This window comes from Dermochelys coriacea, chromosome 3, assembly GCF_009764565.3.
Source record: "Dermochelys coriacea isolate rDerCor1 chromosome 3, rDerCor1.pri.v4, whole genome shotgun sequence".
NCBI lineage: Eukaryota > Metazoa > Chordata > Testudines > Dermochelyidae > Dermochelys > Dermochelys coriacea.
The window spans coordinates 100,510,111-100,537,577 of NC_050070.1; the positions used below are offsets into that span (position 1 = coordinate 100,510,111).

The 27,467-nt window shown below is 41.9% G+C and overlaps 1 protein-coding gene across 7 annotated transcripts in view; it reads right to left on the reverse strand.

The window, feature by feature from the left end:
• Positions 1-27,467, reverse strand: part of SAMD3 (sterile alpha motif domain containing 3) — a 102,172-nt gene that overhangs the window by 63,185 nt on the left and 11,520 nt on the right. For 3 of the 7 annotated variants that reach the window (XM_038396766.2, XM_043510938.1, XM_043510936.1), the window contains exons 2-4: positions 13,346-13,452; positions 12,383-12,572; positions 3,397-3,510 (exon numbers count right to left, since the gene is read on the reverse strand). In XM_038396766.2, coding sequence (XP_038252694.1) covers positions 3,397-3,510; positions 12,383-12,572; positions 13,346-13,424 — 383 coding nt within the window. In that variant the 5' untranslated portion in view covers positions 13,425-13,452. Of the gene's footprint in view, positions 1-3,396; positions 3,511-12,382; positions 12,573-13,345; positions 13,453-13,730; positions 13,828-20,092; positions 20,207-27,467 lie in introns of all 7 variants that reach the window. The other 4 variants (XM_038396767.2, XM_038396762.2, XM_038396763.2 and 1 more) reach the window with 4 other exon arrangements.

Consider the following 27,467-nt stretch of genomic DNA (forward strand, 5'->3'; position numbering starts at 1 on the left):
AAGATCTGAGTCTGACAGAAGAAGACAAACATCTTCAACCAAAAGCACACTTGTGAAACTACTTTCAATAGGACAAGCTATTAGCTGTATACTTACCACATAAGAGGTAAGATTGTTGATCTAAAAATTCCTCACACTTTCACAGCCACTCAATTAGTGTGTCAGGCAGGATTTGAAATGTGATGTGGTATCCTGCTAGTGCACACAAATCTGTCCCCCAGCCGAGTATTTCACTCCAAGGCATTTGGACAGAAAGTCCATTATGCAACATCTCACAAAAAAAAGCTATGGAACACCTTTTTATTTATATATAAAGATTTATTCTCATATAAGAATCAATCTTTTATCAGGATGCCGTTCCTAAAGGAAAACAGTTGGAACTTCATGAGAAGGGGATCTGGTTTGTATATCATTTGGCATGCATGACTTCAGACACTGCATGTAGAACATATGCCAATAAAAATGTGGGCTCTCACACAGCTGTCTCAGGTAACTATAGGAAACGACGACAGTTGCTGTCTCAGCAACAAGACCATCTCATACTGCTTTGAGCTGTGCAGGAGCTAGTACTTAGATAGAAAAGCAGGTATGAAAAGTGTTCATGGGAGCATTTTGTGTATTCTAAGTGGGTGTTCTCACAGAAGAGCATTGCTACCACTTCAACAAATTTTTACACAAGAAAACTTTAAGACCTTGGATACTCCACACTTTTTTGCTCTTATCCCATCTCTAAAAAATAATTTAACCATAGTGTCCTCTGATCTAATCAGTTGGATGCATAATGCACTTTGATGACTCTTCAATAGAGGAAGAAACGGGGTAAAATAAATTATGTTTTTGTTACAACAAGTTAACTGTTATTTTTGAGTTTAAACTATCAGAGCTAGACAGAGTCTCCCTCAATCTCTTTGTAATATCAAGAAGCATATTTTGAAGGTGGTTGTTGGGGCTTGTCTATATAGAGAAGTTATATCAGGGTAAGGTAGAATGTGAATTTAAAATGCTGTATTTCGACCAGTGTAACAACAGCGGTTTAACTATATTGACCTAAATTCCTGTGTAGACAACCCCAAAGACTCTTTTCTCTTTCAATATATTACTACTACACTAGTGCGAATGAAGCAGTTTCCATGAGTAAGGGGAAAACATATACAAGAGAAAGGTGTACAGAATTTAAACACTCCAAATACATAAAAACAGGAAAAATGAACCAATTCTGGAAGATGAACAAAAGAAAAACCACTAAGAAGCACCCCCATAAACATTGGCAGTACCATCAGACTAACATTATGTTGAACTGTGAAATCAGTATTCAAAACAGGTTTTTCTTAAACCTGCAATCTATGTTTAAAAATTCAATAACCATCACCTCAGCAGTCAAACCCACAGCAACACCAGCTATAACCTCTCCCTGAAGCTGTTCCTACACATAAAACACTAAAGTGACACACCTGCAATGCCATTGTAGCTTTTCAGTGTAGACACTCAGTACAGTGACAGAAAAGGTCCTCACATTACTGTAATTAATCAACCTCCCTGAGAGGCAGTAACTGGGTCAGTGGAAGAATTCTTCCATCAACCAAGTACCGTCTCCCCTGGGAGCTAGGTCAGTATAGCTACGTTTCTCTGGGGTGTGGATTTTTACACCCCTAACCAGAGGTGCCAACTTTCTGATTTGCCAGGGGGGCCACTCGACTTCCCCCCCGAGGCCCCGCTCTCATGCCGCCTCTTCCCTCCCAGGTAGTTTGGTTGTTTTTTTGTTAATAGAGGTGAAGTTTAATGTACATAGGCCTGAGGAGGTTACGCTGGCTGCTTGCCAGTTGCCAAGGTGTCAAACAGGATGTAGAAGCACACCTACACAGCAGATGGAAGTGTGATTATAACATGGGTAGGTATACCTATACTAGCTTTAATTTGGCTAGTGCAAGTAACAATAGAAGTGGCGGTGCGGCAGCATGGACTGCAGTTCAGGCTGGCTGCCCCAGTACAAACCCATCCGGGACTCTGAGTACATACTTGAGTTGCTACCCTGTGCTGAAGCCTCCAATGCTGTGTGTGTACTACTATTGTTACTTGCACTGGTTAGATTAAAGCTAGCATGGACATGTCTACCCACACTATAATCACACTTTCATTTGTTGTGTAGCTGTACTCTGTTCTAGGAATTTTCATTAAGGGACTAGAAAAACTGGTTGGATAGTCTGGATGGCTCCTATGCTTGAAGTGAATAAAAGGGCTGAGTATTTGGCTTGAAGGCTCAAGGTTCACATTCTGGGCTGGTCTACACTGAAAACCAACATCCAGCCCCGGAGCACCCACAAGAAAAAAAAATAGTGAGTGCTCAGCACCAACCAGTGGGCCCCGCCAATCAGCTCCTCTCCCTCCCCCCAGCGCCTTCCGCCCACCAGCAGGCCCCGCCGATCAGCTTCTCTCCCTCCCCCCAGCGCCTTCCGCCCACCAGTGGGTCCCACCGATCAGTTCCTCCCTTTGGCTCTTCATAAGAGACTGACAAATAAGAAAAGTCAAAAAAAAAATTCTAACCCAACCGCTTCACTTTTGAACCAGGACTCAGGCCTGCCCTTAGATAAGCGTGTTCCAATTCCTGCTTGTTTATCTGAGAATTACAACTGTATCTATGAAGACAGATTTGTACTAGGGATGTAAAATGTTAACCAGTTAACTGATACGCATCAGTCTTACCGCTAATGTATTCAGTTAACATTTAAATGCTTAATGTGCACATCAAAAATGCCACAGCAATACCATTTCATAGTGTATATGGAACTAGGTTCGGCATTGTTGCCATTGCTATGGCACTGATGTCATAGGTGCAGGAACTAGGGGTTCAGGGCGCATTACAGCACCCCCCATTTTATGCAGGGCTCCACTGCCACTCTGCACCTGGGGTCCCGGCTGCCCGCCCCGTGCCTGGAGCTCCGTTCCCAGCCCCACACCCGCCCCTAGCTGTGGCCCCAGCCTCAGCCTCCTTACCCTTCTCCAGGTCTGGGAGCAGGGCTGGCAGCCAGGACCCCAAGCGGAGGGCTGGCAGCCACAGCCAGGACCCCGGGTGCAGGGCCAGCAGCTAGAATCCATGTAAAACGTGAGGGTGCTGCAGCACCCCCCACACCCTTAGTTCCCACACCTATGTTTGAACTTGTTAATGGTTCAAATGTTTAACTGATTCAATTTTAATAATTTAAATGGTTACTTTTTTAAAACTCTATTTACATCCCTAATTTGTACTTCAAGATTTAGGAACAGACTAGTTCACTTTTCTGATGGAGTATATAGGACTTCCTAGCAATGTGGAATAACTTCATAGTCTCATTAGCAAAACAGAAATGTAATGCTATTTTCAGAACATAAGTAGAATTAGCAAGTGCACTTTAAACTCACTTCTGCTTTAGCACTCTTCGGTCAATTAATCCACCATCATACTTTTCAGTTGGAGAGATATAACCTGTCTGCTCCGTAGGACTAAAAGGACTGAACACCTGGATGCCCATGGTGCTGGAAGAGAAGGAATTTCATTGGTGAGTTGTACACTTTGCAAAGCTTGTACAAAGAGATATATTCTAAGATTCCAAAATACCTGCTGCAAAAATAGAAAAGGCAAAACGTTAACAAGTTGAATAGTCCGTAAGTGACGCTGATGTGTCTGAAGTGGGTGATGAATTAAATTAATCATTAGATCCAGCCAACTTAAAAGAAAAAACTAAAGTAATATTGCTAAGAGATGTTCTAATCACTACTCATAATTACTGAGAAGCAAATCACTATATTTTTGAAGTTTCATAGATACAGCAGCTTCTTGATTATTTTTTCTGCTATATTTAGTGTCTGATGTCTTCTAACATACAGGAAACAGTTCACCATTACAACACATGAGACAATACAATACAAGAGACTTGCAGAGTGTTGTAAGGCAGGCTCTATTAAACTAGGGGTATGTCTTCACTACCAACGTTCAAGCGCTGCTGCAGCAGCTCTTTCACATGGCTGTGTAGTGGTGGCACCAGCACAGGGAGAGAGCTCTCCCAGAACTCTAAAAACACCACCCCCACGAGGGGAGTAACTACCAGAGCTAGTGCACTGTCTACACTGCCATTTTACAGCGCTGAAACTTGCAGTGCTCAGGGCGGGTGTTTTTTCCCACCCCTGAGCGAGAAAGTTTCCGCGCTGTAAAGTGGCAGTGTAGACAAGGCCTTAGAGGGCTGTCCGCTTCACGGCTTCTGTAGGCTGAGCTCATTGCACATATCAGGCACTCCTTGTATTTTCAGGGCCTCCCTGAAACCCCTGCTGTGCCAGGGGTTCTGTGTGTCCCCCATTCTCCACCCATTCCTCTCACCCCCATTTTGCACCCATGACATTGCAATCCGTGCCCCCCACATTGTTTCTTTTCTTTCTACCTGGGGGAGGAGAAGTCCTTCAGCATGGGAAGGTGTTAATGGCTGCCATCAACCAGTTCTTTGATCTTTGGATAATTACAGACCTAACTGAAGTAGATAACTCTGCTAAGTAGATGCAAGGGCTTCCACAGGTCAATTTTCATTGAAATCAGTAGGGTTTGCCCCATTGCAAACATGAACATTTAACTACTGCATCCGATCAATTCCAAAATTATGGGAAAAGTTACCATATTACCTAAAGAAAAACGACATCAAGTTGAGTGTAGGTAGGACCTTGCTTCATTCTGCCAAAAAAACCAACAGATTCTGTTCTAGCCTACATCATACTGGACCTTCTGCTAAGAACAGTAAATAAGAAGCTCTCATTGAGACCACTGAGACACTGAAACATCTGTAAATATATCATTTCCAGCATTGTTGGAGAAAGTGTTCTTGAGATTTCCTTGAACCTGAATATTAGGGAAGTTTGGACCTACCGCCAGTTGCAACATAGAAGTGTTCCAGCCATTTATAATATAGATCTTGAAGACTTCTATTTCCATGCCATCTCTGCAGCATCTTTTAAGTCTGAAGAACACTTTCTGAAGTGGCGTTCAAAATCACTGTTCCATCCACAGTAGTGGACATACTAATACAACTGGTGCATGGTGACCCGTTGCTGACAAGTTACCTCAATAACAGTCATGTTTGAGTGCAGATTTCCTTTCCAGTGGGCCTCTTCATTTTCCCTAGTCATTTTTTCCAAACCACTCACTTAAGTCAGAGCAACCAGACATGTTCTCAATGTGGCTTCAGGCTCCCAACTGAACTTGGGAGCAGTTAGTCTACAGATAACTGATGTATGAAATGTGCATCCATATGTAGCTATGGAGACACCATGCAAACAGTTCCTCTGGTGCTAGTGCGCATGCAGGTACACTCTGACCTTACAATTAGCGATTGAGTTGTGGAGCCCAAGGCTTTAAGCCCGGTTCCAGATACTGATGCAAACTTCACAAGATGTGTTTCAGATACACAGTATTTCTGTTCAAGTTCATCACCTCTACCCTTAGTATTTTTATACAGTCACTATTCATTTAGGTGCCCACAGTACGCTGCCAACTAATGCAGTTTTCATTTTATAAGCAGGAGCCAAGCTGACTTTGTACAAAATCCCTGCTGTTAGAAATCATTGTCTCTCACCTGACAACCAAAAGACAGCAAACAACAGGAAGGAAGAGAACTTAAGGAGTGATAGGCCAAGAAAGCACCATTAAGTGAACATTAAGAAAGGCATTCATGTAAGAAGGAATGGAGGCAGAAGAAAGGATGATGGACATATTTCTTACAGTGTGGCAGATGCTTTGCCATGGAATTCTGTGAAAAGCAAGCCAGGTTGGAGCCTACATGCAATTAAGGGCTCTGTAATCTGGTCTAGTGTCAGCAAGTGAGCAGTGAAAAAAATGAATCCTTTTTGTGTGACTGTATATATTATATTACATTATATTATATTATAGATCTGTGCATTTCTGCTTTTTCCACAAATAATCTGATTCTCTATGTCAAAAGGTGGCTTGCAGCAAAACTATTAACAATGTTAAAAGTAAAAAAATGTATTACAGTGCTCCAAAATCACGGTTAGCACAAATTCTGGTTTCTAAAGCATGAAACAAAGTCAAACAAAGGATTCCTAAAAAAATTTGTGCAACATACATATTTATTACACACACAAAACTATGTTAAAAGGAAATTATTAAGGTTGCAAAGTCAAGCATTCATGAAGTGGGAAATTCCAAAATTAAGATTGGCTGTGGAACCTCTATTCAGCCCCCTTGTGTGTACACATTTATGAAACAATCATTGATTATATCATCACATACTATTTTTTCCACAGGACTCTGCCTCATTGAGTGCACAGAATGGATGGTGGTCACTTATTGAGCAACTATTCAATATTTTATTTTCCCCACATTGCTGAAAGTGAGACTCCAGGCTTTATTTAATGCATACTATTTAAATCCTGCGATGAAGACAGTATTCGTTTTCTCATGGGCTTTGGTGCTCATCACTACAGTGTGAGTGCTTCACAAACATTAATTAATTTATTTTCAAAACACACCTGTGAGATGAGGGAGAATTATTATACCCATTTTATTATCCTCTGGGGAACCGAAGCACATAGAAATTTAAGTCAAAAGTATCCACTAGTTCTGGGTGCCCAATCTGAGATGCCTAGGACCCAATTTTCAGAATACTTAGCATTATGTAGAACGTAATGCATACAAATCACAGCTCCCATTGATGTCAGTTGCAGGTGTCAGGTTTCAGAGTGGTAGCCCTGTTAGTCTGTATCAGCAAAAACAAGAGGAGTACTTGTGGCACCTTAGAGACTAACAAATTTGTTTGGGCATAAGCTTTCATGGGCTAGAACCCACTTCATTGGATGCATGGAGTGAAAATACAGGAGCAGGTATAAATGCATGAAAGGATGGGGGTTGCTTTATCATGTGTGAGGTCAATCTAATCAGTTAAATCAATTAACAGCAGGATACCAAGGGAGGAGAAATAACTTTTGAAGTGGTAAGAGAGTGGCCCATTACAGATAGTTGACAGAAAGGTGTGAGTAACAGTAGGGAGAAATTAGTATTGGGGAAATTAAGTTTAGGTTAGAGGCTCGAGTCACACGCCCAGAAAAAGAGGCACACACAATTAGGTGAAAAGAAAAGGAGTACTTCTGGCACCTTAGAGACTAAAATTTATTAAAGTATAAGCTTTCGTGAGCTACAGCTCACTTCATCGGATGCATTCAGTGGAAAAAACAGAGGGGAGATTGATATACACACACAGAGAACATGAAACAATGGGTTTATCATACACACTGTAAGGAGAGTGATCACTTAAGATAAGCCATTACCAGCAGCAGGGGGGGAAAGGAGGAAAACCTTTCATGGTGACAAGCAAGGTAGGCTATTTCCAGCAGTTAACAAGAATATCTGAGGAACAATGGGGGGTGGGGGGGAGAAATAACATGGGGAAATAGTTTTACTTTGGGTAATGACTCATCCATTCCCAGTCTCTATTCAAGCCTAAGTTAATTGTATCCAGTTTGCAAATTAATTCCAATTCAGCAGTCTCTCGTTGGAGTCTGTTTTTGAAGCTTTTTTGTTGAAGGATAGCCACTCTTAGGTCTGTAATAGAGTGACCAGAGAGATTGAAGTGTTCTCCAACTGGTTTTTTAATGTTATAATTCTTGACATCTGATTTGTGTCCATTCATTCTTTTACGTAGAGACTGTCCAGTTTGACCAATGTACATGGCAGAGGGGCATTGCTGGCACATGATGGCATATATCACATTGGTAGATGCGCAGGTGACCGAGCCTCTGATAGTGTGGCTGATTTGATTAGGCCCTATGATGGTGTCCCCTGAATAGATATGTGGACAGAGTTGACAATGGGCTTTGTTACAAGGATAGGTTCCTGGGTTGGTGGTTCTGTTGTGTGGTGTGTGGTTGCTGGTGAGTGTATGCTTCAGACTGGGGGGCTGTCTGTAAGCAAGGACTGGTCTGTCTCCCAAGATCTGTGAGAGTGATGGGTCGTCCTTCAGGATAGGTTGTAGATCCTTGATGATGCGTTGGAGAGGTTTTAGTTGGGGGCTGAAGGTGATGGCTAGTGGCGTTCTGTTATTTTCTTTGTTGGGCCTGTCCTGGAGTAGGTGACTTCTGGGTACTCTTCTGGCTCTGTCAATCTGTTTCTTCACTTCAGCAGGTGGGTATTGTAGTTGTAGGAATGCATGATAGAGATCTTGTAGGTGTTTGTCTCTGTCTGAGGGGTTGGAGCAAATGCGGTTATATCGTAGAGCTTGGCTGTAGACAATGGATCGTGTGGTATGATCTGGATGAAAGCTAGAAGCATGTAGGTAGGAATAGCGGTCAGTAGGTTTCCGATATAGGGTGGTGTTTATGCGACCATCGCTTATTAGCACCGTAGTGTCCAGGAAGTGGATCTCTTGTGTGGACTGGTCCAAGCTGAGGTTGATGGTGGGATGGAAATTGTTGAAATCATGGTGGAATTCCTCAAGGGCTTCTTTTCCATCAAGATTATGAAGATGTCATCAATGTAGCGCAAGTAGAGTAGGGGCATTAGGAGACGAGAGCTGAGGAAGTGTTGTTCTAAGTCAGCCATAAAAATGTTGGCATACTGTGGGGCCATGCGGGTACCCATCGCAGTGCCGCTGACTTGAAGGTATACATTGTCCCCAAATGTGAAATAGTTATGGGTGAGGACAAAGTCACAAAGTTCAGCCACCAGGTTAGCCGTGACATTATCAGGGATACTGTTCCTGACGGCTTGTAGCCAATCTTTGTGTGTAATGTTGGTGTAGAGGGCTTCTACATCCATAGTGGCTAGGATGGTGTTTTTAGGAAGATCACCAATGGACTGTAGTTTCCTCAGGAAGTCAGTGGCGTCTCGAAGATAGCTGGGAGTGCTGGTAACGTAGGGCCTGAGGAGGGAGTCTACATAGCCAGACAATCCTGCTGTCAGGGTGCCAATGCCTGAGATGATGGGGCGTCCAGGATTTCCAGCTTTATGGATCTTGGGTAGCAGATAGAATACCCCAGGTTGGGGTCCTAGGGGTGTGTCTGTGCGGATTTGTTCTTGTGCTTTTTCAGGGAGTTTCTTGAGCAAATGCTGTAGTTTCTTTTGGTAACTCTCAGTGGGATCAGAGGGTAATGGCTTGTAGAAAGTGGTGTTGGGGAGCTGCCTAGTAGCCTCTTGTTCATACTCCGACCTATTCATGACGACGACAGCACCTCCTTTGTCAGCCTTTTTCATTATGATGTCAGAGTTGTTTCTGAGGCTGTGGATGGCACTGTGTTCTGCATGGCTGAGGTTATGGGGCAAGCGATGTTGCTTTTCCACAATTTCAGCTCGTGCACGTCGGCGGAAGCACTCTATGTAGAAGTCCAGGCTGCTGTTTTGACCTTCAGGAGGAGTCCACCCAGAATCCTCCTTTTTGTAGTGTTGGTAGGAAGGTCTCTGTGGGTTAATATGTTGGTCAGAGGTGTGTTGGAAATATTCCTTGAGTCAGAGATGTCGAAAATAGGATTCTAGGTCACCACAGAACTGTATCATGTTCGTGGGGGTGGAGGGGCAAAAGGAGAGGCCCCGAGATAGGACAGATTCTTCTGCTGGGCTAAGAGTATAGTTGGATAGATTAACAATATTGCTGGGTGGGTTACGGGAACCACTGTTGTGGTCCCTTGTGGCATGTAGTAGTTTAGATAGCTTAGTGTCCTTTTTCTTTTGTACAGAAGCAAAGTGTGTGTTGTAAATGGCTTGTCTAGTTTTTGTAAAGTCCAGCCATGAGGAAGTTTGTGTGGAAGGTTGGTTCTTTATGAGAGTATCCAGTTTTGAGAGCTCATTCTTAATCTTTCCCTGTTTGCTGTAGAGGATGTTGATCAGGTGGTTCCGCAGTTTCTTTGAGAGTGTGTGGCACAAGCTGTCAGCATAGTCTGTGTGGTATGTAGATTGTAATGGATTTTTTACCTTCAGTCCTTTCGGTATGATGTCCATCTGTTTGCATTTGGAGAGGAAGATTATGTCTGTCTGTATCTGTACGAGTTTTTTCATGAAGTTGACAGATTTCCACCCTATACGGCTAAATTCAGTGCCTTGCATAATGACAGGTTTCAGAGTAGCAGCCGTGTTAGTCTGTATTCGCAAAAAGAAAAGGAGTACTTGTGGCACCTTAGAGACTAACAAATTTAGTAGAGCATAAGCTTTCGTGAGCTACAGCTCACTTCATCGGATGCATTTGGTGGAAAAAACAGAGGGGAGATTGATATACACACACACACAGAGAACATGAAACAATGGGTTTATCATACACACTGTAAGGAGAGTGATCACTTAAGATAAGCCATCACCAGCAGCAGGGGGGGGAAGAGGATGGCTGGTGATGGCTTATCTTAAGTGATCGCTCTCCTTACAGTGTGTATGATAAACCCATTGTTTCATGTTCTGTGTGTGTGTGTGTGTATATCAATCTCCCCTCTGTTTTTTCCACCAAATGCATCCGATAAAGTGAGCTGTAGCTCACGAAAGCTTATGCTCTACTAAATTTGTTAGTCTCTAAGGTGCCACAAGTACTCCTTTTCTTTTTGCGAATACAGACCAACACGGCTGCTACTCTGAAACCTGACACAATTAGGTGGCGAACCTGTGAAAAGTTTGATTTAATGGCCTTCACCAATATCACATAGGAGCTCTGAGGTAGAGGCAGGGATAGAATCCAATTTTCCAGGGCAGCGTTCAACTGCCTTAACTTCAAGACCATCCTTTCTCTGCCTCAGTCATTACATACCTTCCAACTTCTGCAACAAATGAAGCAGGGATTCTACAGACATCATCATCCTTGGCTACACAACCCTGAATCATCCCCAGAGCCGGTGCACTGAATGAGGCACGGGGGGGGAGGGGGGTGGATAGTATGTGATCATGTAATTAAAAACAGTATCATAATGGATGCACACAAGGGGGCCAAATTAAAAGTACCGTGTTCTGTCTGGACCACCAATAGACAGGGATTGGACACTTTGCTAGGGGGGTTCATAGATATTTGCTGACACCAGAGGAACAGACACACTCAGGAATTCTTGAGTTCCATTCCAGGCTCTGGAGAGGAGTGTTCTCTAGGGGTCACAGACTTTTCCAAGCATGCTAAAGAGTGACCTGTTCTGCTCGATCTCCTCCAACCTGTCCCTGTCCCCGTCCTGTCTCATCCTCTGAATCCCATTCTCCTCACTTAGGCTTTGTCTACACTAGAGACCTTACAGCGGCACAGCTGTACCGCTGCAAAGTCTCCCATATAGCTGCTCTATGCCAGCAGGAGAGAGTTCTTCCACCAGCATAATTAAACCACCTCTAAAAGCCAGGAAATCCCAGCACCTCCCTGCCCCCGCCGCCCCCCCATCCCAGTCTGAGCCCCTACCCCATTTTCCCTCTCCTTCCCCTACCAGCCTCAAGTCCAAGACTCTGCCACCCCCCAGGTCCGAATCCCAGTCTTCCTGCACCACCTTGTCCTAATCTATTTTCTCTGCCCCCTTCCATAGGTCTGGCTCTTGTCCCCCCTGCATTCGAATTAGGCAGCTTCCTCCTCCAGGCTCCCCAGCTGAAGGCTCATTGAAAGCACAGGAGAGACAGGCTTTGCCAACTGTGCTCTCTGTTTAGATACTCACAGATGAACCTGGCCCAGCACAGAGCTGCAATTGCAGGGAAATTCCAGCTGAACCCTGGGCAGGAACATGCCCAGTGCAGTCAGAATCTTTGGGAAATTCGGCAGGTACAATCTTCTAAAATGTCTCTATTGAGCATTTGTGAACTGAGATTTTTCAAAGGCTTATAACCCGGCCAAATTTGGGTGGGTTTTCCCAGAATGGTAAAAGGCCCATCCCTTACACAAAGGCTGCCCTGCCCCCCTGCCAAATTTCAAGTCCCCTCTCCAAACTATGAGTGAGAGCATTTAGAAGAAAAGGTCCCACATATTTTTAACAGGGACAAGTCCCCAGAACTTTTTAACGTGACAAAACATTTCTCCATAGCCTCATACTCTGGAATGTCTGAATTGTTTTGGAAGGTTGGGGGGGTGGGAGTGGGGGTTAGAAATTAAGCCTGAGTCAGACGTCTAGCATGGAATGTTTCAGCTAAAATGGTTACAGTCTGGCAAAGTTATAAGCAACTGAATACAAAGTCTTGTAAGGGCAATCAGCCCCACCTATAACAACTTGTGCAGCAATGTTTATATCATGTCTAAACCCACAAAGTATTAAATTAAACATTTCAGCTGGGATTCAAATTGTACAGAAGTTATATAACTTAACTATATAACATATTAGCTATGGTGCTAATGAATCTCAGCATGAAAACACTGAGGGAAGATTACAGCCATACTTAAACAGAATAATATTTTGTTTCATGCATAGACAGACTCACCCACTGTTTGCTTCTGGTGACTTTGGAGGAGTTATTTCACAACTATAAGTAAAAGATTCTAGTCCATTATTCTGTTGCTGGTATTTATTAATCAGATCCATTAGTACTGCTTGGTGCCCAATTTTCTTCACCAGCTGCTGTACCATACGATCATTAAGAGCCAAAAGAGCTGCTCCGCTCACTTCTTCCTCTAAAAATTGAAGAGAAAAATATCCTTACATATTACTGTGTAATAAGATTCTGAATACCTAATACAACAATATGTTACAAGGTAGGTGATTCTCAAAGGCAAACATGGTTAGTTCTTCTACATCAACTGTAACATGAAATCATTTGTTTTGGCCACTATCCCTTCCAAAAAGCTGGGCAAGAATTTTAACTTATTTTACAAATTAGTGGTTTGATGTCTTCTTGTAACAAAATTCTGTGCCTTAGACACAAAGCAATCGGCGAACTGGATACTTCAATATGTTAAGGCAGGCTTATTTACAATATACTGGTATTTTGTTAATGAGGGAAAACATTTTAGAGATTGCACAGCATGTTTGAATGCCAGTCTCTCTCAATCCTTTGTACAGAACATATATATTCACACATAAAACAAACTTTTACATATCAAAGTTGTATCACTACAAACACAGGTATTAAATATAAAAAGGCCCTAAACAAATGCTAATAAACCCAATTTTGTTTCTAGAAGGTGTACATGTTTATAGGTTTTCAGTCCCTCTCATAGCAGTTCTTCCAGACTATTCATAATAAATTTACAGCCTCATTTTGATTTATCAGGTCTGAGCCAGTTCTCTCCCTAATAAATTCTGTTAAAAGCTGAAGTTACCCAATGGCAATTAAATACAAAAATACCCATAAACAAGAAATTAGAAGGTGGCAATTAAAAAACAAACAGACTATACTTTTTTCAAGAGAGAGGCAGGAAATATACATTTAACAAAAAAGACTTACCACGAAACTTAGGGACTAATTCTCCTAAATTTCTCTGCACCAACCAGTTGCAGACTTCATCAACTGACCAACTTTCCATCTTCAGGTGCTGCAATAGTAAAATTCCACTGTAGAATGAAAATAAAGGAATGTTTTATTTTTATGCTCCACTCCTGAGTCAGTTTCCCAAGACTACAGAATGCTCAACCTTTCTGAGACAGTGTTACATGCTCCAAGTAAAAACATGTATTGAGAAATAAAGCTGCTATTTACCTGCTAAAGTGATACCTATTTCAAGCAGCCAATTTTTCCCATTCCTTCTTTCTTCCCCTCCCCTTCTCTTCCTCCCTGGTTTCTCTCTGTTCGTCTAACAAAAAACCTCATTCTTTATTACACAGAATGCTACCTGATCCTGTACCATTAACTCCCAGGTTTCCACACAAAGAAGAGAAAGGTGTGAAATTCACCACCACCATGCTCATCAGGAAATGGCTGACATTTTACTGAAAAAAAAAAAACAGATCAGATAAAGTCTGTCACATATATGTTTCTAGTAAATCAAGCACATTAACCCTCTCTCCACCACCAAGCGGTTAGTCAAGTGAATACTTAAATCTTGATTACAAACAATTAAGGGCAATAAAAGCCTCCCGAAAATCCGGGGGGGGGGGGGGCAGACTACTTTTGTTGTTCTCCATTCACACATTCTCTCTCAGGCTTAAACTATTGGTAGGAAATGCATGTCACATGGATCATAATGATATTAGATGATATTAAATGCATCCGATGAAGTGAGCTGTAGCTCACGAAAGCTTATGCTCTAATAAATTTGTTAGTCTCTAAGGTGCCACAAGTACTCCTTTTCTTTTTAATGATATTAGAGCAAACAGAAGGGCCCATTCTAGGAGGGGCTCAGTTCCTTCAACTCCTATTTGATGGGACTGAGGGAACTCAGTACCATCCAGAATTGAATCCTTAGACAGCCTCCTTGCTGTACCCAAGTATTTTTATATTCCATGTGCCATATAGTCCTTCTCTAAAGGACTTGTCTGCTCTGATCTACGTATTTGAAACCAAGATAAACCACACCATTGTAAGTCACTTCTTTCACCAAAAGATCACTAGGAGTTTGCACTGTTTTTTGTTTTTTTTATATATAAGGAAAGACCTAGACAGATTAAGGGCCATCAACCGAAATGCCTTAAATATTACAATCCCTCCCTCCATAATAGCTTGAAATAAGATTCTTTAAATAAATCAATAAAAATAGTTATCTGCTCTTAATTTGGTTTTAAGATGCTGAGTTGGCAGTAACTTTAAGTAAGTAAATAAATTAAATTAAATGAACAACTGCATTGCAAAGATCTGATGTGCTTGTACAGAGAAATTGCCTTCCCACCTTTATGACTCCTTTACAATTAAAGTTCTAGAGAGACATTGTCATGAGTGAAAAGAAAAGGAGTACTTGTGGCACCTTAGAGACTAACGAATTTACTTGAGCATAAGCTTTCATGAACTACAGCTCACTTCATCAGATGCTGTAGCTCACAAAAGCTTCTGCTCAAATAAATTTGATAGTCTCTAAGGTGCCACAAGTTCTCCTGTTCTTTTTGCGGATACAGACTAACACGGTTGCTATTCTGAAAACTCATGAGTGTTTTTTTTTATTTTTTTAAATACTAAATTGATGCAATTTGTCTCTGCTGCATGGAAGTCAAGCACTCACTGAATGCCATGGCAAATCTCAAAGAGCTAGAGAATTAGTTGCTAAGTAGTCAGAGAGGTGAAAACATTAGCTGACCCAAGAGAACTTTTTGGGGTGGGCTAACCATTTTCCTTCCAGGGAACATTAGACAGACTAGACCCAACATTTTCTTACAATGCAGACATACATAAGGCCCTGATCCTGCAATGAACTCCATGTGGGCACCAGGGTCTGCCCATGTAAAGCTCATTGCAGGATGAGAGCCACAACTTGTCACACTGTAGGAGGGCAAAAAAATGTACCACACTTGAGAATAGGCATTTACATGCTTCAATAATAATTTTCTCTTCCCCCGACATTAGTTTTTAAATAATTAGAATAATTTAAAGTTAACCCATCTCAGATCAATATGCTTCAGAAACTGAAAAGGGTTAAATAAAAAAGGATTGTCTTTCTGAATTACAAGAGTGGATTTAATTTGATATGACAACAGTAGCCATACAACTCCTCCCCCAGGCTAAGCAGCAATAACAGGGTGTGAAAAGTCATTATTTGCTGAGAACTCTGGTGTAAATTAAAAATCACACCTTCCTGTCACACTTCTTGTTTCCTTGTGAAGAGTAGGACCAAAAAAAGCCTCTAAAAACTTGAAAGATAAAATAGAATGCAGAAGATACTTGCCTTAAGAGCCAAACAATAATAAAAAAGTAAAATACTTAAAAATGGAAAACTGCCAATGGCCCATACTATAAGAGCATTTTTAATCAGGTTCTACCAAAACAGGCCAAGATGCCAAATCGATTGTCATTAACTGCAGCTATAAAAAGGGTCTGAACATGTATCATGTGTGGTTACCCATTTTGCATGCAAATGACAGTATACGCATGGAAATGCAGGTTTTGTACATTATTTTAAATAGCACCACTTTACAGGGGGTCATGTTTGAAAATTAGACTTATACAAATGCTCATTATATACATACACTTCAAAGTATTTAACAACCACACCTTAGTTTACAGATGCTTTAATGTGGTAAAGGTAATAGGGGGAGAATAGAGAGCCTGCCACTATTCTGGCAGAGTTATGGAGCCAGCTAGAAGCACTGAACATGGATACTGAGATGCAGACTCTTTGCTGCATAATTATTATTCACCGTAGAAATGTAGGGCTGGAAGAGACCTCAAGGGATCATCTAATCCAGCCCTCTGCACTGAGGCAGAACCAAGTAAACCTAGACCATCCCTTACAGTTTTGTCCAACCTGTTCTCAAAAATCTTCAGTGATGGGGACTACACAATCTCCATTGGAAGCCAATTCCAGAGCGTAACTACCCTTCTAGTAAAAAAGTTTTTCCTAATATCTAACCTAAAACTCCCTTGCTACAGATTAAACCCATTCCTTCTTGTCCTACCATCAGTGGCCATGGAGAACAGCTGATTACAATCCTCTTTTTCACAGAGTATCAGGGTTGGAAGGGACCTCAGGAGGTCATCTAGTCCAACCCCCTGCTCAAAGCAGGACCAATCCCCAATTTTTGCACCAGATCCCTAAATGGCCTCCTCAAGGATTGAACTCACAACCCTGGGTTTAGCAGGCCAATGCTCAAACCACTGTGCTATCCCTCCCCCCTTTATAACAGCCCTTAACATATCTGAAGACTATTATCAGGTTTCCCCTCAATCCTTTTTTGTCAAGACTAAACATGCCCATTTTTTTAACCTTTCCTTATATATTGGGTTTTCTAAACATTTTATTGTTTTTGTTGCTCATATTTATTACAGTAGAGCCTAAGGACCAACCACGAATGGGGCCCTACTGTGCTAGTTACTGTACAAACAGTAGCAGAATGTATATTTATATACTATCAGTGCTTTAAAAGCAGAACAAAAAAAAGTCAGAAGCAGCAATATTTTTAGCAATGTAGACCATAAAGTACAGACTGAACTCAGCATTGAGCTTCAATTTTCAAGAGCTCCCGCCTGTTTATGATTACTGCAATACAGCGTTAGCACCCGTTTCTTCAAACATTTACTACTGGGGAGAGTGCCTATTAGTCCAAGTCGACATCATGAGAATCTCACGGACATCCTCAGGATTACTCATGATACTTAGTGCTTTTAGAATCAGTCCTTTAGAGCAGGGGTAGGGAACCTGTTTTCTATCGGGGCCACTGACCCACAGAAAAAAATCAATCGGCGGCCACACACAGCCCCATGCGGGGGGTGGGGCGCGGAGGCTCGGGACTTCCCCTGCAGTGGGGTGAGCAGCTGCTTGTGGCTCCAGCTCCGCAGGGGGGCGTGGAGACTCAGGGCTTCCCCTAGGCTCTGGGGTGGGGACATAACTTAGAGCTTCGGGGTGCAGGAGGGTGCTCCGGGCTGGAGTACGGGAGGGAGGGCAGGCTCCGGATGTGGGCGGGGATGAGAGGTTTGGGGTGGAGGGGGCTCCAGGCTAGAGCTAAGGGGTTTGAAGTGCGGGAGTGGGCTCAGGGTTTTGGCAGGGAATTGGGGTAAGGGAGGGGTACAGGCTCTGGGAGGGGGTTTTGACCTGGGGCAGGGGTGCGGGAGGAGCTTCAGGGTGCTGGCTCCAGCCAGGTGGCGCTTACCTCAGGCGGCTCCCGGTGGGCGGCGCAGCAGGGCTAAGGTAGGCTCCCTGCCTGCCCTGGCACTGCGCTGTGCCCTGGAAGCAGCCCGGAGGTCCAGCCCCTACGCAGAGGGGCCAGGCGACTCTACGTGGTACACACTGCCCACACCCTCAGGCGCTGTCCCCGCAGCTCCCATTGGCCATGATTCCCGGCCAATGGGAGCTGCGGATGCAGTGCTGGGGGGCAGGGGCATCACGGAGAGCTTCCCTGATTGCCCCTCCACATAGGGGCCACAGAGACATGGAGCAAGCCGGCACTCGCGGCTCCAGCCTGGCGGAGGAGCACCAAGACTTGGGGCTTTCAGCCCATGGTGGGGAGACTTGCCGCGGGCCGGACGAAAGGAAGCAGCAGGCAAGATCTGGCCTGCGGGCCGGAGGTTCCCCACCCCTGCTTTAGGTTAAAAGCTCGGAACTTTATTTTCTTAAAGCAAATTAAGATAGATTTTTAAAAATGTCCTAAAAGTCAGAGCCTCATTTTTTGAGCACTTTATCTCCAAAACATCTTTTCTGATTCAACTCTTCTGAATAAACCTTAACATGGCATAAGAACACACCAGTGAAATTTCAGGCTGATTTAATTCTGAGGACATTTGTGAAAGTGGAGAGGAAAAAAAAAAAAAAAACTAAAACCACAGAACATTATAATGAATATTTTATTGCAACCTGGACTTTGAGAAAGCTATTTTGCCAGATAATAGTGTTATTTCTTGGTTAGATTGGCCCAATGGCTTACAATCCTTTGAAAAGAGGAGAGACAAACTTCCAAATAGGTACAATGCATGCCCCAGTATGAAAAGTTTAAAAAGTAGTGCGAATCTAAGACTAGAATTTGACTCAGTTGGTGGGGAAGGAGGGAAGGCAGCACTGTCACAAAAGAGAGTTCAGGATAGAAAAAAAATAAGTGTGTTGTGAGTGTCAACTCCCAGGAGTTTGGAAAAAATTCTAGACAATGGTACAGCTAAGGCCAAGTCTACATTATAAACTTTTGCTGGGATACCTATGTAGATCAGGGGTGTGAAGAGGTGTGATTTGTGCCTTGACATAGCTGTGCTGGAAAAAGTCCTTAGTATGCAGCTTTGCCAGTGTAACTTATTTTGCTCCGGGGTTGTGCTAGAACAAGTTATACCAGCAAAAGTGCAGTTCCGTTGGTATAGCTGCATCCACACTAACAGCACTTAGCCAGCATAGTATACACATTTAGTGATACCAGAAAGCACTCCTAGTGTAGACATAGCTTAAAAGATATTTGGCAGAATTCTATTTTTACTTTTTCACAATTTTGACAGATAAATTGATGTTCCTTATTAAGCATTTTATCAATTTTTATTATTTAAATTTCCACAGTTCCACAAACTGATGGGTTATAAGACTTTTTTAATTTTTATATTTTAAATATTCATAGTTCCATGAAATTATGGGACTGTTCAGATAATTATTTAATGATAGTAGACATTGAGATTCAAAATGTTAAAGTTTTATAAACCATTAAAACACAGCTCCTCATCATATGTCAAAATAGACAAAGTAAATATCCTTAAATCAACAATTCATACCCGTTTTTAATATTCATTCACTAGTCTCTTTTTAGCCTAACTGAAAAGTCTAAATCACTAGATTTAGACTAATAGATTCTCAACATTTTTCTTACTTTGCCTATATGTAAATTTCTGTCATCAATAGAAGTATTTTTTCATCAGTTTGTGTGTGTATGGTGAAATAGACATTTAGCGATAGAAAAATCTAATCCTTCCAAGCCAAGATATAGGGAAGGTTCTTTACTGTCCCCTTTTTAATCCTGCTCTCTGATTTCCTGGGCTGCAGGGTATACCGTATATTAAGATGTACCTAGTGCTTAAGATTTTCAGTGGTGGTGCATCATTTTGATTTAAGAAAAGAAGGCAGATTCATGAAACTAATAGCAGCTCTATCTGGGACAGCCATAAGGCAAGTTTAAAAAGCACAGTCTGAATACCAGTTGGTGACTTTGAAACATTCCCCTAAAAATTGTAAATATTTTTAAGAAGTTAAAAATTCACACAGCTTCTGCATCCCTTTTTAAAAAACAATCTACATAATATTTTGGCATCTCATAGCTTACTTCTAACTCATCCAATAATAAAAATTAGCTGTTATATACTTTATCCACAGATCTCAAAGCAGTTTACAAAAGTAAATTAAGTTGTTATCCCCATTTTACAAAAGAAAACAGTATCATACAGTTTACTGGTATACTGATGCCTAACTGGAATGTATGTTGATGTCAGTGTGGTCAGAGTTAAGGTTTGGCATTATAATACAATGGTGAGAAATGTGGTGGGTGGGTGTGTGTGCGCGTGCGTACAGAACATTTATAGAAAGGTGGAATCTGTCACCGGAAGTGGAAAATGTGATGAGTGAGGGTAAAGCATGATAAAGAAGTATACCTTAACTTGATATTTCCTTGTTCCAGTCTAAGACCTTCTGATGGAAGGCAGATAAGAACAATGCCATCTTAAATACGGTTACACCATGAGGAGCACTTCAGTGTGTGGACCAACCTTTTAAAAGCACAGACAGAAACTTTTGTTGACAAATAGTAACCACTACAAAAACAAAATCCCAACAACAACTTCTTGCTGACATTCTTCAGGAACATACTAACAGAGCATTTCATTACAAACTCACACAAACTTGTGAATGCAGAATATCATTGGAATTCTGATTCCCTGCTTCAAGCAGAAGCACTTTAGAATACAAATACTATATAATCTCATGAAGAGTGACTGATTCAGAATAGAAGAATTTAGGAAAGAAAATTGCATCAAGTGGTCTATCCACAGTGAATGTTCTACACATTTTGAAATACAGCATCATATAACTTATTCTGTTGCCACACATAATTCACTTTACGTTTGGTACTAAACATGCATGCCCAGAGCCTCCCGCTGCCCTTTAACTAATGCACACACACACACCCAGAGCCTCTCACCGCCCATTAACAATGTTCTCCAATAATCCAGATTAGAGGGAACTCTGAATTTAAATTAGACAAATTAAAAAGTCAAGCCATTGACATAGTTCAGCCGCACACCAAAATACATCACGTCATTCAATGTTTGTAATTTGAGTAACACAAGAGTCATAAAACAATAATAATGGCCGCTTCCATTGTGCACTTTTTGATTCACTGTCTAAAAACATGATGTTTAAAAAGGACATTATAACCGAACACATTTATTTTACTACAGAGTTGGCAATACTTAAGGCTATTGAGACCTAAAATAAATGTGCACAAAAAGGGCTATGTAAGGCTATGTCTACACTAGAGACCTTACAGTGGCACAGATGTACTGCTGCAGCTGCGCCACTGTAAGGTCTCCCATGTAGCTGCTCTATGCTGACAAGAAAGAACTCTCCGATCGGCATAATTAAAGCACCCCCCACGAGCGGCAGTAGCTGCTCCTGCTGACACAGCACTGTCCACAGCGCTTCGGTCAGTGAAACTTATGTCGGTCAGGGGTGCTAATGTAGACATAGCCTAAGATAAAAAAGTTTGAGAACTACTGTTCTAGAGAACTGCTTCCTGCACTGTCTTCTATCTTCTGTACTTCTGATTCACATACATTTTTGAACAAGTAACCAGAAAAGTAGTGTTAAGCTTATGATATAGTGCTTGCCTACACAGTTTTTGAACTAGTATAGCTAAGCAGTGTTTCTAAATTGACCAGTGCTTGAGTCCTTAAAAAAAGTAGTGCAGGAACACATGTCCACCACTATCACTCATAAGTGATAGCAATGCAAAGTGGGGCAGCTTTTTCTGGGTTCGGGAGTCCCAGGAGCCCCATGGCAGCAGGTTCCACACTGCCCCCCATCTTACCCAGTACACCTTGGCACCACCTGTCAGGGGCTACACTGAGCTCCAACACCCTCACAGGCTCCCCACTGCTGCTAGCCAATCCATCAGCATTAGTCTCCAGCCAACTCCCTGGTGCATCTGAGAAACACGCCAAAGATCCTCCCTCTTCCTCCACTCCATCCTGGGGTGGAGAGAGTCAGAGGAGCGTACCTCCAACACACTGTTAAACTCAGCTCTACCCAGAGCCAGTGAGGACAATACCACAGACCCTCTGCAGGGGGGAATGTGTATAAAATATCCAGCCTCCTTATCATAAGTGATGGCATCAGCAGTACCAGAACACTGTTCCAGAGCGTTCTGGCACAACTCAAGCCCTGAAATCGATATAAGCAACTTTTTTACTACTATAACTATGTTCATGCACTGATTTAACTAAAGCAATAAAGTTAAATCAGTACAGAAATTATATGTAGGCTACCCCTTTCAGAACAGTTCTGTAAAAAACTACGCCTTCCTTATTGTAATCTTTGTTCACACACCAAGAAATTTGTGCACATACATACAATACAAGCCTTTGTTCTCATGCACCTCTGATATCTAATGAACACTTAACAAAAAGATGTTCTTGTTGCCTTTAATGTGGTGAACCACACCTATTTCTTAACAGGTGCATTCAGAGTAGTCTCTTTTGACTTCAAAGTCACATGTGTGAAGGTTTGCTGAACCAGATCCTAGATGGAAATCCAAATGCTCATCACCATCTATGCACTGTGGCAAGCAACCACACTCTAGGCTGCTTCACATACATTTGTTGTGTATTCACTATGGGTAATCATAGAATCTCAGGGTTGGAAGGGACCTCAGGAGGTCATCTAGTCCAACCCCCTGCTCAAAGCAGAACCAATTCCCAATTTTTGCCCCAGATCCGTAATGAATAAGAACAAAACATTTTATTCTCAATTCTGAAAGGAAACTTTCCACATCAGCAACCTGTATGCTGAACCAGACAGAGGCAAGGTCAGGAGGCACGATTATATCTACATTAGTATGAGCGGAAAACTATTTACTCCTGACTAAGAGGACATATAGAGAGGCCTAAGAAGAAAACTTGCTCTTGACCTTGCTCAGAAGTAGAGAAAACATCAACACATTCCTGATCATCAAAAGGAGAATGACTATTTAAAAAAAAATAAAAAAGAAAAACCCACAATCGTGGTCTCAGCAAGAAGAGCAAGCCAGACATCCCCTTATAAATCTTAATCAGAGTTAAGGGCCATATCAAGGCTACTGAATACATCTGATTATAAAGTTTGAAAGCAGACAAATTCCACGGTTGCAGGATTTATTCTGAAGAAGATTATGTAAAAGTAAAGCCTTCAATAGATCTGCTTTTCCGTAGGTATACAGAGTCATAGGTTCCGATATCAAACTTTCTTAAAACGACTTTATTTTTGTTAGCTGGCTTATCCCTACAATGCTATTGGAAAGGGAGAAATCCTGATTCACAAGCCAAAAGAACAACACTAAGGCTTGATCTATGTAGCTACATTGGTCAGGGTGTGAGAAAACCACCCATCATAGATGCAGCTAGGCCCACAGAAGAATGTTTTCATCAACATAGCTACTGTCATTGAGGAAGATAGTGTTCTTACACTGATGGGAAATCTCCTTCCATTGACCAAGGCTGCGTCTACACAGGGTTATGCCAGCATAGCTAAATTGACATAGCTATGCCTATATAGCCTCTGTAGCATACCCCCTAATTCCAACTCCAAGGCCAAATTCTGCCCTTCCTTATACCTGTACAACCTCACAGACAAAAGTAGAGTGCATAGGTACTAGAAAAGACAAAATTTGAAAAAAATAAGTTGCCCAGCAAGGGCAGAATCTGTCTGGCAGAACCTTTATCACTGGCAATAAATCACAACCATGATTAGCAGATTCCAGCTTGAATCTGATGCTGGTAATTAGAGAAAATAAATCTCTCATTTGTAAACTGAGCGAACTTCATCTGAAAATGGTTAAGACACAATGAGCACGGAATCAGACAGTTTGTTCAAAATCAGTTTTTAGAGGAGAACCACACAGTTGCTGGGAGAGGGAAAAATCCTAATAAATATTAAAATTCCATTATCTACAGGATCTATAGTCCCATATGAAAAATCAGACATGTTGAAGGACTTAATTACAAACCCAGTTGTCCCAAGAACTTCTAGTGTAGACAGAATCACTATGTCTACACTGAAAAAAAAAAACCACAGCAGTGTGTCTCAGAGCCTGGGTCAACTGACTCAGGCTGACCCTACATGTCTAAAAATAGCAATATAGCTGTTCCTGCTCAGGATCTGAGACCCAAAAGGGGGGAGGGTCCAAGAGCCCAGGCTCCAGCGCAAGGGGAACATCTATACTGCTATTTTTAGCCCCATAACGCGATTCCTGCAAGCCCAAGTCAGTTGACTCAGGCTCTGAGACTCACTGCCAGAGGTCTGTAGGTTTTTGCAGCATCGGTGTATCCTCAGTGATATTTTTCCCCAAAGAGAAGTGTGAATTTCTCAATAGAAGGCCAATACCATTGACCATTTTCCTATTCATTGTCTAAGGACCTGTCTACGCACAGAAGTTGCAGCACTTTAACGATACCAGAATAGTTAAAGTAATAGCGTGGACACCATTCTACTGGTATAAACATGCTTATACTAGTATAGCTTGTCCCTGTACAGGAAGGGGAATAAGCTATATCATATAAGGCATCTTTTACAGATATAAATGTGTCCATGCTGGGACTCGTGCTGATATAGCTATTTTGGTAAACTACTAAAAAATAAGAATAAAAAAAATCCACACACATACTTAACTGAAATAGTTATATCAATATAAAACCTGTGTACTTTGGGCCTAACTAAATGGCTTATGCACTGTGAGTCGGTGTTGTTCATTTGAAGTGATATTCCCCCGGAATAATGCTACAAGTTAGAGAAAGTTCAACCATCTTTATCTTCTTTAATCAGCTATTTAATATTTTTTGTTTACAATGCAGGGCGGGCTGGGCAATTGATCAGTCAAATATTTTCAAGCACTAACTTATTAGAATAGTAAAAAAAGGTAATAAAAAGAGTAGGACTATGGTCTCTAATAGCCTTAGATCAGGGGTCGGCAATCTGCGGTACGCGTGCCAAAGGCGGCAGGTGAGCTGATTTTTAGTGGCACTCTGCTGCCAGCTGGGGTCCCGGCCGCTGGCCACACTCAGCCCTCTGCCTGCCTGGTTGAACAGAACCCCAAGCCGGCAGCAGGCTGAGTGTGGCCAGCGACCAGGACCCTAGGGGTGGCCGGGGCTGGTGGACAGAACCCCGGGCCAGCAGCAGGCTGAGCAGGGCCAGGGGATGGAACCGCTGACTTGGGGTTCTGTCCACCAGCCCCTGTAAATGCAAAATGTATAACTGGCACGCGAAACCTTAAATTACAGTAAATAAATGAAGACTTGGCACACCACTTCTCAAAGGTTGCCAGCACCTGCCTTAGATAGATATTTATGCCGAATTACAAAATACACTTTACTTAACGTCACTATTTTAACATAGAGAAATGCAAAACACAACAAATGAAGTTGTAAAAAATTAAAGAATGACACCATGATGCAATCAAATGGTATGCCACTACTTAGACTAGACTTGCTGAAATATCTGACAATATTTGACTATGATCAAACAGTAGGCAGTCAATTAACATTATTTGACCAGTCAATTGACTGACTTGCCAAGCCTAAATACAGGACATTCTCATCACCTTACCATTGAGTAACATGCACAACTTTTTTCCAGGAAGGTCTGTTTCCTGGGGATACAGCAGTATCCTAATATATAGTTTGGCTGTTTGACTAACTAATCTCCCCCTGCTCCTGCTCCACCTCTTTCCCTATGTGGCAACATCTGCCAGACTCTCCAGTGAATGATGTCCCAACTCCTGCTATTTTGCAATATGGGAAATGATGGGATTTGCACGACACCATTCCACATGCTCAGCTCGATTGCAAACATCCAGATAGATGGTGCATTGCAGCAGTTTAGATCCAAATGCCTCTGTGCCTTTTTGTTTTATGAACTCGTTTCTTTTTGTTTGTAATATTGAAGAATAAAACCTGCATGAGGAATAAAAGCTCTCTGGAATGAGACTGATTTACTCCAGACCCCCACCACCAGAAGGGGAAACACTGAGCCCAGTCACAAGAAGGAGGTGCCTTGTCACAGCCTCATTAAAGTATATGTGCAAGTCTAAGGTGAGAGCCCAGAAGCCCAAAATGATCAAGAGTCAACCACTCCATCTTAGTTACAAAAAACTAAAACAAGAAAATTTTTCCTACATGTCTGGAACAAACACCCTCCACCCCCCTCTCAAGCCTCCTCAATACACAGCTAACCCCACCAAGCTGCCAGTGGATGCAGTTCCCTTAAACCCCCCCATCAGCTCAGCTCCTTGCAGAATTACTCCTTCTCCCCAGTAAGACACACTCAAGATACCCCTGCTGCACTCCCAGCCTCTTTCAACGTGAAAGAATGAGACTGGCCCACTTTACTGAATCTGGATCTCTTGCATGGTAATGCAATAATAGAGAGCAATAAGGCTGACCCATTTTCTAACTAAAAGATTACAAATAACTGAGACGCTTGCATCCACCTTTAAAGTAAGTGTCCTGCTGTTTAGGGTCTTGAACCTCTATTGTAATTGTACTATGGTGTTTCAGCTTTTAGCCAGCCCTAAAAGCTGCTTTTCAAGTTGGTGACCAGAAAGCACCAGGCATACATCAAAACCTTAAGATTGATCTTTGCAGTTCTGTCTCTTAGAGCTTGTCTACACTGGCATGCTAAATTGGCACCACTGCAATCAATGCAGCGGCATTGATTTAGCGGGTCTGATGAAGATGCAATAAGTTGATGGCAGAACACTCTTCTGTCAACTTCAGTACTTCTCCTCCTGGAGAAGCAGAAGCTAAGTTGGTGGGAGAGCATTTGCCACCGACATGGCATGGTGTAGACACTGTGTTAGGTCGACATAACTTACATCAACTTAAGCGGCAGTGTAGACCAGGCCTTACTGCCCCAGGGAGTGGAAAAACAAAGTTCAGTGTGTCTTATGTAAACCATAAGCACTATAAAATGCATAGCAAAGCACTGCTCAAACCAAACAATTTAAAATATATAGAATCAGAAATACAGAAAAAGTGAGACTAAAATTAAGCATATGAGATACACAAGACATATAGAACCTTAGACATATAGGACCTGATCCTTCCTCCATGAGTTCTCAAAAGATTATCTCTAATAGTTCTGAGATTGTTTGAGCTAGTTCCTTAAGTGAATTTCATTTGGCCCTGCCTACTTGAATATATCTAACTTATCTCAATATTCTTTAACCTATTTTGGCTTGTGTTTCTTCCTGCTTATTGTCAATACTAACTATGTTGACTATCTGGTCACAATTAACCTATTTAGTGAAGAATGAAACAAAACAGACATTAACCACAACAGCCTTTGTGATATCATCTGCTATTAGCTCTCCTTCCCTGCTAAGTAGAGGACCTACGCTTTCCTTCATTTTTCTCTTGCTCCTGATGCAATTAAATAACTTCTTCTTTTTACCTTGTTATTGCTAGGTATAACTCATTTTATGCCTTAGCCTTTCTGATTTTGTTCCTACATGCTTCTGCTATTCTTTTGTACTCCTCCTTAGCAATTTGTCCATGTTTCCACTTTTTGTACGATTCCTTTTTGGTTTTCAGGTCAATAAAGAGCTCTTGATGTAGCCATATTAGTCTCTTACTATTCTTCCTATCTTTATTTCACGTGAGGATTGTTTGCTGTTGTGCCTTTAACGTTGTCTCTTTGAGAAACTGCCAGCTTTCCTGAATTCCTTTTTCCCTTAGATTTTCTTCCCACTGGATCTTATCTACCAGTTCTCTGAGTTTGTTA